Consider the following 15,751-nt stretch of genomic DNA (forward strand, 5'->3'; position numbering starts at 1 on the left):
ACCATGAGCCACCAGGGAAGCCCAAGAATACTGGAGTGGGTAGCCTATCCCTTCTCCAGGGGATCTTCCCAACCCAGGAATCAAACCAGTGTCTCCTGCATTGCAGTGGATTCTTTACTAGCTAAGCTACCAGGGAATACCTTAAGAGTATATAATCAGATATGGTGTAACTATTCCACCTCTAATACTTAGAAATAGCCAATATGTAAAGTAAGTGATGAACACAGAGAGATAAGAAAATTTAAGTCCTTGATTTTAGCCTAATCGTAATAAACATGGAATAAATGTTATACCAGCTATGATGAGTAAGACTTGTTAAATTAGAAGTTTTTATTAATGCGAGGTCATAATTCCTATTATGAATACTTTTCAGTTTTAGAACAGACAGAATTATTGCTCTGGTCTTCTATTATCTCCTTGAAATAGCTAATCTGTTATTATAATAGATACATAGAGGGGTTTTTATTTTGTTTTTGTTTGTTTTAACATAAGAGAGAATAAACCATGTTCAAGCATTGCCAACTGTTAGAATGGAAACATACAAACTTTGAAGAAAAGAAAACAGTGCAGATATATTTTTAGATACTTAAGTGTACAAATGGTGGTCCAGTGGTTAATCATCCACTTCGCTGCAAGGGACATGCCTTCCGTCACTGTTTGGGAAACTAAGATCCCACATGCTTCAAGGCACAGCCAAAGACACCCCCAGCCGAAACAAAAAAAGTAAATCTCTACCTCCTTTGGACAGACAAGCAAGAGACAGAGAGAGCGTTAAAGCAAGCTGCCATAATTCTTAGCAGCTAGAACTACTGATAAAGCAGATTGAGTAGTCACCTGGTATAGGGTTTCCTAGCATGCCTCAATTCCGAATGAGGTAATATGGATTTATGAACACTTAATTTGCTTATTTTAGTCCCACAGGAACTACTTCCAGCATGTTCTAAGAGTGTGTATGTTCAGCACATTCGTTTGTCACACAAGACTTTCTATATGATTTCATTTTTTTGCTCTCTACTTAGATCCCTCTTAATCTACTCACCCCTTTTTCTAGATGCAGCCTTCAAGATCACATTGACTGCACCCTTCTTTACTATTTATTTCATTTGCCAGTGCCTACCTAGTCACTGTAGTGTCATTAGTATGGAAGAGCCAACTGGGAATGGTGTCTGGTGTTACTGGTGCTGGACCCTCTGTTCTTTTCCAAATGCAGTCTGAATTCGAGTCACTGTTATAGTCTTAAATAAATAAAATTTTAGCATTCTCCATGTTTGTTTCTTTAATATCTTGCTGATCAAGACACGTTTTACTAAACCCATCAGTTTAGTATACTCTTTTTCTTTCTATACATCTAGAGTATTTCCATTTATATAGAACCATATAATTGGGACTTCCCAGGTGGTGCTAGTGGTAAAGAACCCATCTGCTAATACAGGAGACATAAAAGACTCCGGTTTGATCCCTGGGTGGGGAAGACCCCCTGGTGGAGGGCATGGCCACTGACTCCAGTTTTCTTGACTGGAGAATCCCACGGACAGAAGCAGGCTATAGTCTGTAGGGTCATGAAGAGTCAGATACGACTGAAGCAACTTAGCATATTGATTACTTAACCTAAAAAATTTCTCTTCCCAAGATGTCTTTTCAACTTAACAGTTAGCTAACAAATTCCTTTATTACACATTTCCCTATCTTCTAGAGATTTTTACAGTTTGTGGCTTATTTGTGGTTAGGTTTCAGAAGTTGGATACAAAGCAATGATTTTTTTAAAATTAATTTTTATTAGAGAATAGTTTCTTTACAATGTTAAGTTAGTTTCTGCTGTACAGCAAAGTGAATCAGTTATACAAAGAAATGAATTTTGAGTCGAGTTAAAATGGGGATAGGGCTTCCATCATAGCCCAGTTGGTAAAGAGTCCACCTGCAATGCAGGAGACCCCAGTTCGATTCGTGGGTCAGGAAGATCCACTGCCAAAAGGATAGGCTACGCATTCCAGTATTCTTGTGCTTTCCTTGTGGCTCAGCAGGTAAAGAATTTGCCTGTGACGTGGGAGACCTGGGTTCAGTCCCTGGGTTGGGAAGATCCCCTGGGGAAGGGAAAGGCTACCCACTCCAGTATTCTGGCCTGGAGAATTCCATGGACTGTATAATCCATGGGGTCACAAAGAGTGGGACACAACTGAGCAACTTTCACTTTCAGTATAGGGGTGGACTAGGTCAAATACTGTTCTGACGTCTGTTAGATTTGGTTGCAAAGGACATGCCTATAGATTGGCTGGGTGATAGTCAACTAACTCAACTGTATGCCTCACCATGGAAATATCTGATTTGATGTAGAAAGCAGAGTTCAGAAACTGGATTAAGTTGAACCTGGAGACTGACCCCTGAATGGGTCTTCTGTCCCTGCTCAAGGGAATTGTCAGTGGTTTTACATGCCCCCATCTAAATGGGAGCTGCAGTGGGGCGTACAGTCCTCTTGCATTTTATCCTGAAAGCATGACACTCATGTGACTCTGTTTACTTTATTTCCTAGATTGGCCTCCAGCATGACTTTTTCTAATCAAGCAGAAAGGTAAGCTCCTTAAATGAGTCAAAGCTCACATTCTTTTTGTCCCTTGTGCATGTTCATCCATTTCTAAAACACAAGTGTGTTTACCATGAGATGAATATTGTTAGTGTTCAGCTGCAGCTCCAGAGAGCACACGTTCATTTTGCATTCACACCTTCATTTATTCACTCATTTTAGCCAACAAATACTTAAAGTCCACTCCATGTCAGGCAGCCTGCTAGATACTTAGGTTTCCACTGGGGGCAAAACTGACATGATTCCTGCCTTTGAGGGGCTTAAAGTCTATCTGGGAGGCAAACATGAATTAAATATTTGCATGAGTTTATGATTATAAACTGCTAAATGCTGTGAACAGAAAGAATATTAAGACTTGTATGTGCCTGTGTGCATGCATGCTAAGTTGCTTCAGTCGTGTCCGACTGTTTGCAACCCTATGTCCATGAGGTAGCCCACCAGGCTCCTGTGTCCATGGGATTCTCCAGGCAAGAATACTGAAGTGAGTTGCCATGCCCTCCTCCAGGGGATCTTCCCACCCAGGGATCAAACCTGCTTCCTTTATATCACGTCTCCTGAATTGGCAGGCAGGTTCTTTACCACTAAAAGTGAAGTGAAAGTGAAAGTTACTCAGTCATGTCCAGCTCTTTGAGACTCCACGGACCATGTAGTCCATGGAATTCTTCAGGCCAGAATACTGGAGTCAGCAGCCTCTCCCTTCTCCAGCAGATCTTCCTGGCTCAGGGATCGAACTGGGGTCTCCTGCATTGCAGGTGGATTCTTTACCAGCTGAGCTACCAGTGGAGCCCAAATTCTTTACCACTAGTGCTACCTATTCAGCAACTGTTTATGGAGTGACTGCTAGCAACTGAGGATGCCCTAGTGAACAAAAGAGCAAATCCTGGCTCTCGTGAAACTTAGATTCTAGTTGAGGAGGCAGACAATGAGCTAATTAACACAAAAGAAAACTGATAATTTAATATCAGTTAGTACTAAATTCTATGAAAATAATCAAGAAAGCCCAGGAGATAGAGAGGGGTGGAGGTGGTATTTTAGATATAGTAGCTTTTCTGAGCAAATGATATTTAAAGAAATAAGATAGTAGGAGAGTGCTCCGCACAGCAACTTATAGAAAGAACGTTCCTGGTGGAGGAAGCAGCACATGCATACGCCCATGTAACCCAAGGGCTTCCCAGGTAGCTCGGTGGTAAAGAATCTAGCTGCCAATGCAGGCTGTTCAGGGGATGCATTTTTGATCCCTGGGTTGGGAAGATCCCCTGGAGTAGGCAATGGCAACCCCACTCCAGTATTCTTGCCCAGAGAATCCCATGGACAGAGGAATGTGGCAAGCTATAGTCAATGGGGTCGCAAAGAGCTGGACACGACTTAGCGACTAAACAACAGCCAAATGTCCAGGTTCTTGGTCTTTTTCACTGATCCGTACATTACGCCGCCACCACACTGTGTTGGTTACTGTAGCTGTAGAGTAAGTCATGAAGTCAGATAGTATGAATCTTCCAACCTTGAAAAGGTCGTCCTTTTCAAGAAGATTAGTTTGGATATTCTAGATTCTTTATGTTTCCATATAAATTTTAGAATTAGCTTTTCAATCTGGGGAGAAAGAGCCTGCTAGGACTTTATTCAAACTATAAGTCAATCTGAGGATAAATGACCCTATAAAAATATTGTCTTTTAATTCATAACTATAATGTATACTTTCATTTTGTCTTTGTTTCTCTCAGCAGTGTTTTGTGGCTTTCACTGTAGAGATCTTGCATAACTTCTGTTAAATTTACTACCAGGAATTTGTTTTTTAAAGCCAGTGTAAACAGAATTAAAAATTTTTTTCATTTTCTTACTTTCTGCTGCTGATATACAAATGTACTATTTTTTTTTAACACTGTGCTATAATAAACTAAATTCACTTAGTTGTAATAGCTGCTTTTTAGAGTCCTTGAAATGTAAACATATTTGTATGTAAAAAATCATGTCATCTGTAAATAGTGACAGTTTTACCCCTTTCTGATTTTTTATACCTTTTTCTGTTACCCTATTGCAATGACTAGGACCTCCAGTACAATAATAAAGATGTGATTGAGCATCCTTGCCTTGTTCCTAATCTGACGAGAAAAACATTTGTTATCTCACCATTAATTATGTTTACTATAGGTTTTCATAAGTGCCCTTACCCAGACAGGATGTTCCTTCTATTTCTAGTTTTCTGATAATTTTTTTTATCATGAATTCAGGTTGAATTTTGCCAAAGGCACTTAAATAATGGTATGCGTTTTGCATTTTTTTTCTTTAAGGTATTAAGTTCCATTCATTGAGTTTTGAATATCAAGTCATTCTTATATTCTTGGGATAAATTATTTGGTCGTGGTCAATCATTCTTCTTATGTATGTACAGTTGGATTCAGTGTCCATGAAGACTATCAGTTTGCCCTTTTCTTTTTATTTCTTTTATGTTCCTTCTTGGTTTTTGTTCTGTTTTATTTTGTTTTGTTTGTAATGCTTTATGTGATTTTAGCTTTAGGGCTTTGCTAGCCTCATAAAATAAACTGGGAAGGGTTCCCTCCTCTAATTTTTGAAAGGGTTTGTGAAAACTTGGTGTCATTTCTTCCCAAAGAATGTTTTTGACCTATAAGTTTGAACCAGCATATCAGGGTAGACAGGCAGAAAGAACAGTTTAGGTAAGAGGGACTTTTTGTGAGTTATCTGTCTGGGCTCTTTGATTTCCTCTTTCTTCCTTTCAGCCACTCAGCCAGAATCACCTCTGGGAATGTCCGTTCTGATACTTTGTGAGATTTTTAATGCTTTAATCTCATTTATTTATTTGTTTTTGGCCACACCATGCAGCATGTGGGGCTTCCCCAGTGGCTCAGACAGTAAAGAATCTGCCTGCAATGCAGGAGAGAGGGGTTCGATTCCTGGGTCAGGAAGATCCCTTGGAGAAGGAAATGGCTACCCACTCCAGTATTTTTGCCTGGAGAATCCTATGGACAGAGGAACCTGGTGGGCTACAGTCCGTGGGATCTCAAAGAGTTGGACATGACCAAGCAATTAACATGTGCAGCATGTGAAATCTTAATTCCTTGGCCAGGGGTTGAATCCGAGCTCCCTGCAGTGGAAGAGCAGTCTTAACTCCTGGACTTTCGGGGAAGTCCCTTTTCTAATACTTTGGTCTAAAGGAAAAGGGTACATAATCATCTCTTGGCTCCCTGTTTTGACATGCAGAGGTGGTGCAGAGGGTAAAGGGAAAAACTGGATTTATCAAAGTCCTAACCTTTTTACAAGTACCAGTTCAGAGGCCCCAAGAAAATGCACCTGCTCTTCCAATAGGAATGAACATCTCTCTCCCTGCATTGTTCCTTGGAGGTGCTCACTCTCATAGCCAACGACACTTTATGGGAGGATCTTACTGATAATCCCCATCCTGAATTCTAGTCCTGACTCTACCACCCTCTGGACATGTAACCTTTGTTGTTGTTGTTCAGCCACCAAGTCATGTCCAATTCTTTGCAATCCCATGGACTCCAGGCTCCTCTCCACTCTCTCCTGGAGTTTGCTCAAATTGGTATACACTGAGTCAGTGGTGCTAGCTAACCATCTCATCCTCTGCCACCCTCTTCTCCTTTTGCCTTCCATCTTTTCCAGCATCAGGGTCTTTGCAGGTCACCTTTTCTCTCTGGACCTGGGAACCCTCATCTGTACAACAGGATGGAATTAGTCTGAGACCAACTCTGGCATTACCTGGTTCCCTCTTTCTTTTTTTTTTTTGGTTCCCTCTTTCTAAAAGCTTATTGTTAATAGCGATTCCATGTGACTAGAATATTTCATCTCATCAATGCAAGTGACAGTGAGTTATTCCGTAAGAGGACGGTTGTACATGTGAATAAATAAGTAAATAAGTATCTGAACTCATGCTCAATGCTCCAAGATTCCTTGTTCTTTTCTCTCCCTGCTCAACCCCAGCATGATGGTCCCCGGGAATGCAGCTGGGGTGGCCAAGCAGTTCCTGCGCTGTATCTTCCATCAGCTGGCTCCCAATGGCATCTTCCCACAGCTGTTCCAGAGCACCATCAAAGGTAATTAATCCACGGGGGAGGCTGACACCACAGACCTGGCTAGTTGCTGAAACGCGAATGCTACTAAATCTGACCGTTGACTTTCCAGACGGGACTTTTTTACGGACCTTGGCCACATCTCTGATGGACTTCAACGAGCTGAGCTCTATTGCTGCTCTCAGCCAGCTCTTGGAGGTAGGTTTGCCTTGTCGAAACTCTAAGCCCTTGTTGAAATCACTTCTGAGAAAGAAATTCAAAGTCATTTAATTTAAATATTAAAAATTTAAATGTTTAATTAGATGCTGAATAATTTAATATGTGAAAGCTTAAAAGATAAAAATGGCCAATGCATAGAATAGTCAGTTGGACACTGCTGTTTAGTGTGGATGTACTTAAAGCTTCTGGACCCCTCCACTGAGGGGTGGATGCCAGCCTCTGAGCTCTCACTTTCAGCTTTCAAAATGTGTGGTGGATAAAGCCATGTGCACTATATTATTAGACTTTAGATTCAAATTTCAGCTTCACAGCTTTGTTTATCTCAGAATCTGGGTTCAAAGTCTGCCTATTTTCTGTATCTCAAGACAGAGTGGAGTCAGTTCTCACCTCCACAGCTTATTCATTGTATCACTTAACTTGGAGTCTGTCTCTCTTCCTCTACTTATTAACTCTTTCAGTTAACTTGGATGGTTGGCAGCTTGCCTTGGGGACTTTGCTGTTCCTTTAATGTGTGTGTTAATCACTCAGTCATGTCCAACTCTTTGTGACCCCATGAACTATAGCTCTCCAAGCTCCTCTGTCCTTGGAACTTTGCAGGCAAGGGTACTGGAGTGGGTTGCCATTCCCTTCTCCAGGGGATCTTCCCAACCCTGGGATTGAATCTGGGTCTCCTGCATTGCAGGCAGATTCTTTACTATCTGAGCCACCAGGGAAGTTTTTTAAGAGAATGGGCAAGTTTCCTGAAATTCAAATTTGGAGTAAGAGGAACAGCCATGGAGAGTTTGTGTGTGTGTTAATCACTGCTGGTAGAGATACTAGCAAGCATCATTCACTTTGTCTTCTGAACACCTGACCACACCAACTGTAGATCCTGGGAAGATATTTCCAGTTTTCTGCTCACGTTTCACCTTTTCTCACTGAGTCAAAAATCACAATTCCCCCTACCCCCAAGTTTCTGTAGATTAGTCCATTTTTCTCTGTACTCCTGCCAGGTACAAAGCTTACACACAACACATGTTTTTAACGTGAGTATATGATTTTTAAAGAACTGATCTTCACCAAACAGCTGTCTGAATTCCCACACCATTTCAGCAGTTGATTGCCTATGCTTTTGTGTTTTTAGGGTCTAAATAACAAAAAGAATTTACCAGCAGGGGGTGCTATGATACGCTGTTTGGAAAACATTGCTACCTTCATGGAAGCTTTGCCCATGGATTCTCCTAGTAGCCTCTGGACCACGATCAGCAATCAGTTTCAGACATTTTTCGCCAAGCTGCCTTGTGTTTTACCTCTGAAGGTAAGCTGAACCCAGTATTTCATTTCAAATCACTTCCTTACTGTTTGCAGGCCACCTGGTCTAGGAAGATTTAATGTTTTGTAAAGGGCTAGAAGGAATCTTTGTTAGCCACAGAGTGGAAAGTGTTATTGAGATTTTCTCTCCAAATGTTGCAGAATGACAGTAATATTCAGTGGGCATTCTGACTTAGTGATTTCATGTTTCCAGTTGGTTAAAAAATAAAAAGTTCAGGAAGACATTAGTAGATTGTGTTTATTTAGAAAATGTTCTCAAATGGATATTAAATAAATTTGTAAGTAAATAGTTTCATCTGAAAGGAGACCAGACATATAATGTCAAACTTCAATTTTAGAGAATTATCTAAAATTTTGTGTTTGTGAATAAAGTACTTGCAAGACCAAGATGATATTTCTGTTTGACGGCTTTACACCCGTCCCCACCCTCACTCCCTACCCAGTGCCATGCCACCCTCCAGGATACCACACAATTATCTAGCTGGAAATCTGGTAGCCTAAGGAACATTTTCAACATGAGCCCATTCAATGCAAACACAGAATCATATACTGTTAAAACTGGAAGAGACCTATAAACACCATCCTTTTTGATACTCCCATTTTCCAGACGGAGAACTGCGAATTCAGAGAGATAGTGGCAGTGAAAAGATCAGAACTCAGGGATTCTGGCTAGTGTCCTTTCCACTAGTGGACTCAGAGTCATTCTCAGACAAGAGTGATTTGAAGGAATTCAGGTCTCCATAGCAGGGAGAAAAGAGGTGGCTGGTGGTGACCACTATTATGTCTTTGAACCTCATGGGTTCCACAAGCTTTTTGTGCTTTATCCAGATCACAGAATGAAGATATTCAACTCACAGCAAAATAAATCACTTGTTGATCAGCCAAGTGAAGTTACATGTTGGTGGCACCACTTCTGAAATGAGTATTACATACATGTAACATGTTTTTTTAAAAAATCCAACCGTCTCTGATAATACATTTTTCTTAATTGGCAGATGTGGAAAATATAACCTTCAATAATGTCTGTGAGGATGATAATTCAGGGGCCCTTAGCTTGGCGTGTTCTGTTTTCTGAGTCTGAAATTACTATGAAAAGCAGGAATGCTGAGGTCTTTAGCATCTCTCATGTTCTCTGATCCTTGTCTATCCAGAAATCTGAAGTAGTTGAATAAGTCCAGGCAAAGAGGATGAATACTTTGAAACTATGTATGTTTGTAGCTACTGTACAGATACACTTAGGAATACGAGTGCGTGCATTTTAACAAGACCACATGGATCCTCTCTAGGACCGGAGAGCCGGTCAGGGCCATTCATTGCTTAAGAGCCACACACTAGTAAAGAGGGTGAGGGGCAGGCATGGCAAATTTGTCAGCCTAATTTATAGCAGTCAGCCCTGTCCAAAGGGACCCTGACTGCAAGGTGAACGAGTAGAGTGGAGTGAGATGAGAAGGAGAATTGAGATTCCTGAGAACTAGAAAGCACATCCTTGCTAACGGGATCAGCTGCTATTGGATTCCAATCAGCTATTATTTGAGAATGCCTTCTTTGTGTTGCTCATCTCCCCACATTTTCCAGGATATTTCCTGACTTCCTTCGTAGGTCACTATGGGGACCTGATGAGCAACTGGTTTTCAGCCCCTGGTCTAAAGTAATGTAAATGTCACATCAACTCCTATGGGTATTGGGCAGATTAAATAGAGCAACGGTTTTCTTAGAAGGTTCTTGTGAAATGCTTTCAGAATTTATCTAAAAACTCACTCTGCTGGATTCTATCTGGGCACTTCCTCTGACCATCCTGTTTTGTATTATATTTAATCTCTGGGGAAAAGATTAAGCCATTGAGAGACTTTCTGTAGTTTGTTCTCATCAATTTAGAGAAGTAGATTTCAAACTTCAGTGTGTATCAGGGCCCCTGGCGGACTTGCTAAAAGTCTAATTCCTGGGCCTTATTCTGAGAACTTCCAGTTCAGTAGGGTTGTGACCTGAGGGTTTGCATCCCAGCTAGTTTCCAGGTAATACAGATGCTGCTAGTCCATGCATCACACTTGAAGAACCACTGACTTTGTTTATACTGTCTTAAAGAGGTTAATATTCTACACAACTGCAGAGATCTGCTGTTGCGATATCATTAACCATGTTAAATAATACCATTGCTTATTCTTGCTATAACACTTTTCCCCCAGTCCCAAATATTATTTAAAAAGTACATCTTGATGTGGAATCGTGCCAAAATACGGTGCTGCTTGATTTGTGAGGCATGGTTTTCGTTTGTAGAAATTTTACTGCTTTCCCCCAGGTTTTTGTTATGTCTGTTAGTAGCAGAGAAAGGGCAGATTAAACATTCTTTACTTGGATTAATAACTCCAATGATTTTAAATTGATCTAAATAGGTTTTTTATTTCAACATGGCCTTTCAAAAATTATTCTACCTCTTTAGAACTGGGCACATTTAATATCAGTTAATATTATTTAATTGTTTAACTGCTTAATGAATGGCTTAATTATTTAAAGCTAAGAATTCTCTCTTTTTTTCCCCAACATGAATGTATGACATGGAAACCTGTAAGAAGACAGATATATTTCAGATATTTTTCCTAACATAAATTTGCTTGGAGAAAACATATGAAGCAGAAGATGTATTAAGAAGAGTACTGACTTTTGTCTTTTTGTATCGGTTCACAGTGTTCTTTGGACTCCAGTTTGAGAATTATGATTTGCCTCTTGAAGATACCCTCTACCAATGCCACAAGGGTATGTATGTTTCAGAAAAACATAGCTAGTTGGTTATGCAGTTATTTTTAAATTGCTTTTTATTGGAGTATAGTTGCTTTACAAGGTTGTGTTAGTTTCTGCTGCAGACCAAAGTGAGTCAGCTATGCATACACGTATACCCCTCTTTTCTGGATTTCCTATCCATTTAGGTCACCATAGCACATTGAGTCCTGGAGAAGGAAATGGCAGCCCATTCCAGTACTCTTGCCTGGAAAATCCCATGGACAGAGGAGCCTGGTGGGCTGCAGTCCATGGGGTCACTAAGAGTCAGACACGACTGAGTGACTTCACTTTGACTTTTCACTTTCATGCATTGGAGAAGGAAATGGCAACCCACTCCAGTATTCTTGCCTAGAGAATCCCAGGGATGGGGGAGCCTGGTGGGTTGCTGTCTATGGAGTCGCGCAGAGTTGGACACGACTGAAGCAACTTAGCAGCAGCAGCACATTGAGTCCAGTTCCCTGAGCTATGCAGTAGGTTCCCATTAGTTATCTATTTTATACATAGTATCAAAAGTATCAATATCCCAATCTCCCAATTCATCCCCACTCTCCTTTCCCCCTTGGTATTCAGTTGTTTTTTAACCCCACAACCACAGGCATGTAATAATGCTGAAGAGATAGTTATCGCATACTAAATGCTTCACTTTCAACCTTTTGAAAGTGCCTAATATGAAAAAAACTCTAATAGATCACAATATCACTGGTTCTCTTAGTCCTGGGCCTCGTCTACCAGTTCATCCCCAATACCATGATCTAGATGATCCTTCCAAATACAGATCTCTTTGCATGAGTTCATTGCTTAAAATCCTTGATAGCTTCTCCATTCTTTTAAGATAATGTCCTGATTTCTTAATGGAGCATGCAAGAAGGTACTTCATTAGCTTGCAAGCCTACCTTTCCAGTTTAGTCTTTGGCTAAAGGAGATCAGTTCTGGGTGTTCATTAGAAGGACTGATGTTGAAGCTGAAACTCTAATACTTTGGCCACCTGATGCGAAGAGCTGACTCATTTGAAAAGACCCTGATGCTGGGAAAGATTGAGGGCAGGAGGAGAAGGGGACGACAGAGGATTAGATGGTTGGATGGCATCACTGACTCGATGGACATGAGTTTGAGTAAACTCCGGGAGTTGGTGATGGACAGGGAGGCCTGGCATGCTGCAGTTCATGTGGTCACAGAGAGTCGGACACGACTAAGCAACTGAACTGAACTGAACTGTACTGAACTGAACTTGTCCCATCCCCATGCTTCCTGTGTACTTTCAGAAGCACTATCATCATCACCATCAAAACAACAACTAGTATTGGTTAAGCACTTACCATATGGCAGACATTGTGCTAATTGCTATACATTTATCATTTTATTTAATTTCATACTTCCTTGCCTTCGCTTAGGCTATTTCCTTTGCCTGAAATGCTTTATACCCTTATTGGAGACTAAACTCCTTCTCATTCTTCAAGATGAGAATTTGAATTCCATTCCGATTTTAAAATGGAAAGCTCAGGGCTTCACTTATAGCTCATTTGGTAAAGAATCCACCTACAATGCAGGAGACCCTGATTCAGTTCCTGGGTTGGGAAGATCTGCTGGAGCAGGAATAGGCATCCCACTCCAGTATTCGTGGGCTTCCCTTGTGGTTCAGCTGGTAAAGAATCTGTGTGCAGTGCAGCAGACCTGAGTTTGATCCCTGAGTTAGGGAAAGGCTGGAGAAGGGAAAGGCTACCCACTCCAGTTGGCCTGGAGAATTCCATGGACTCTACAGTCCATGGGGTTGCAAAAAGTTGGACACGACTGAGCGACTTTTGCTTTCACTAGTTTTAAAAAGGCTCACATTCTCTGTAGCAGCCTGGTTAGATCCACACTCTGTCAAGATCCACAGTACCTGATAGAGCTCTGTGTATTAGCAGCTATCCTGTCGTCTCCCCGGTGAGCCTGTGAGCTTTACAAAGTCCAGCACTAAATCTTACTCACTTTTGTATTCCTGGCTACATTTCCAGGCTGCGTTATATGCAATAATGCAATAGTTTATATTGCAATGGATTGTAGTTACTAGAAGTACCAAATAGTTACTGCTGCTGCTGCTGCTGTGTCACTTCAGTCGTGTCCGACTCTGTGTGACCCCATAGACGGCAGCCCACCAGGCTCCCCTGTCCCTGGGATTCTCCAGGCAAGAACCCTAGAGTGGGTTGCCATTTCCTTCTCCAGTGCATGAAAGGGAAAAGTGAAAGTGAAGTCGCTCAGTTGCTCAGTCATGTCCGACTCTTAGCAACCCTATGGACTGCAGCCTACCAGACTCCTCCATCCATGGGATTTTCCAGGCAAGAGTACTGGAGTGGGTTGCCAGTGTGTACCAAGAAGGCACATCCCTTGTAACTTTTTACCTTGACCTTGCTTGCATAGACTCATGGAAAACTGCAAAGATATTATTTAGTCTAGTCTTTTCATTTAGAGATGAGGAAATAGGATCAGAGAAATGACGTGTTTTGACCAAGGTCACGTAGCTGCTTAATGGAAGATTTGAGACTTGAATCTAGGTGCTTTGATTTCAAGTTTTTTGTCTGTAGTACTGTACTGCCCCAATACCATGTTGCTTTACTAGATAAAAAAGCAAGTTTCTATATAGGTTCAATCTAGGTTTCTTCTCTTTTTTTTTTAACCAATAAGGATGTATTATGTATCAACACAGACATATTTCTCTCCCCAGTCATCCATTATTAGTGTTTCAAGGCAACAACATTTATACAGAGCAAATAATACTGAATCAATAGTACTATTTTAAAGAGTGTCTTTAAGATTTTCTATATGGAAAGCACTACATGGTTCCTTTGGGTAATATAGATAGCAAACATAATTCCTATCCTCAGGGGTAGCTAACATGTAATGAAATCATTTTTGTATCCATAAGGGAAAGGACCCCAAAATGCACAAAATCTTTGATATGGTCATTCTTTTCCTCAGAATCTACTCTAAAGAAGCAAATGCAAATTTCATGCAAAATATATTTATTGAGATCTTTTTTATAATAAAATCTGACTTGTGGCCATTAAGATAGATCTATATGAAGAATTAAATAGCATTGGAAATTTCAGATAGTACTATCTTAACAAAATGTAGTATTATATCTGTGCAAGATTTCAACTGAGTAAACTGGTGTGTAAAGAAGAAGAGAAATATATCAAAATGTTATGATGGGAATATGGAGGACTTATTTCCTTATCTTTACTTTTCTACAGATCCTCCTTTTGCACGCTGAGCATGTATTACTTTTATAATCCAAACAGTTAGGACCATAGAGGTTGAGAATTAGCAGAAATCGCAGCATAAAAGTCCTTTGGAGTCCAATTAAAATCCTGTCTTCCCTATAGAGCAGTTCTCTCTCTGGAAGATTGCCCCCCGAATTTGAGTTTGAATTCCATTCAATAGCTGTATGGCCTTAGGCAAGTTACTTGCCTACTTAACTGTCTCAGCAGCAGAATGGGGATATTAAAGCTTCAGAGATGTGCAGATCATAACTAACAGTGATGAGAGGCTTACTGTTGCCAAGTGCTTTACGTACATCATCTTCTTTAATTCTCACAGAAATACTGAGATGGAGGTAATTGTTATCCTCATTTTACATGGGAGAAAATAAAGTCTAGAGATGTCAAATCATATATTCAAAGTCACAGAGAGCTAAAGTTTGCTCTCTGTGTAAAATTCTAGAGTGTGTGTCATTAATTATTATAATATATTTTCTCCCCAGGATTTTTTAAAAGAATTTTATAAATGATGAGATAAATGATATAAAAGCATCTAACTCTGCCTGATACTTAGTAGGTACTCAGGAAATGTTTCCAAATGACTTAAGAAAGCATATTGATCTATAACTGACTCTTTATGGGTCGGATTCAGAAGGGAAAGTGAAAAATGGCAATGCTTTCCTGGTAAACATTGGTAGGAATCTGGGTCCTGATGAGTTTTATTAAGCTAATAGTCCTTTGGTACTTACATGCAAGGGTAGTTTTTGCTACTTAACTGAGATGACAGATTTCTAGAGGAGCTAGGTCTGAAGAGCTAGGGCTTCCCTGATAACTCAGATGGTAAAGAATCTGCCACCTGTGCTAAAGACTGTGGTTCAGTCCCTGGGTCAGGAAGATCCCCTGGAGAAGGGAATGGCTACCCACTCCAGTATTCTTGCCTGGAGAATCCCATGAACAGAGGAGCCTGGCGGGCTACAATCCACAGGGTCGCAAAGAGTTGGACATGACTGAGTGCTGAAGAATTGATGCTTTTGAACTGTGGTGTTGGAGGAGACTCTTGAGAGTCCCTTGGACTGCAAGGAGATCCAACCAGTCTATTCTGAAGGAGATCAGGCCTGGGATTTCTTTGGAAGGAATGATGCTGAAGCTGAAACTCCAGTACTTTGGCCACCTCATGCGAAGAGTTGACTCATTGGAAAAGACTCTGATGCTGAGAGGGATTGGGGGCAGGAGGAGAAGGGGGCGACTGAGGATGAGGTGGCTGGATGGCATCACTGACTCGATGGACGTGAGTCTGAGTGAACTCAGGGAGTTGGTGATGGACAGGGAGGCCTGATGTGCTGCGATTCATGGGGTCGCAAAGAGTCAGACACGACTGAGCGACTGAACTGAACTGAGAAACTTTCATTTCACTTTGCTTAGGTCTGATTAACTCATAAATGCCTAAAGATTTAGAGAAATAGGACGAGAGATCCTCGCACAGACATCACAGAGTCTTGATTGCTTGGGGGTGGGTATGAGGATAAGATTAGAGTTAGGTTGGTTTATAAGTGATGCCACTTGGAAAGATGGATTTTTTTTAAGCAATA

The 15,751-nt window shown here is 40.8% G+C and overlaps 1 protein-coding gene across 3 annotated transcripts in view; it reads left to right on the forward strand.

The window, feature by feature from the left end:
- Window positions 1-15,751, forward strand: part of UNC79 (unc-79 homolog, NALCN channel complex subunit) — a 207,344-nt gene that overhangs the window by 148,397 nt on the left and 43,196 nt on the right. For all 3 annotated transcript variants that reach the window (XM_069559340.1, XM_069559342.1, XM_069559341.1), the window contains 5 exons: window positions 2,528-2,566; window positions 6,533-6,645; window positions 6,734-6,819; window positions 7,964-8,137; window positions 10,834-10,902. In XM_069559340.1, coding sequence (XP_069415441.1) covers window positions 2,528-2,566; window positions 6,533-6,645; window positions 6,734-6,819; window positions 7,964-8,137; window positions 10,834-10,902 — 481 coding nt within the window. The remainder of the gene's footprint in view (window positions 1-2,527; window positions 2,567-6,532; window positions 6,646-6,733; window positions 6,820-7,963; window positions 8,138-10,833; window positions 10,903-15,751) is intronic.

Source organism: Ovis canadensis, chromosome 18, assembly GCF_042477335.2.
Source record: "Ovis canadensis isolate MfBH-ARS-UI-01 breed Bighorn chromosome 18, ARS-UI_OviCan_v2, whole genome shotgun sequence".
Taxonomy (NCBI): domain Eukaryota; kingdom Metazoa; phylum Chordata; class Mammalia; order Artiodactyla; family Bovidae; genus Ovis; species Ovis canadensis.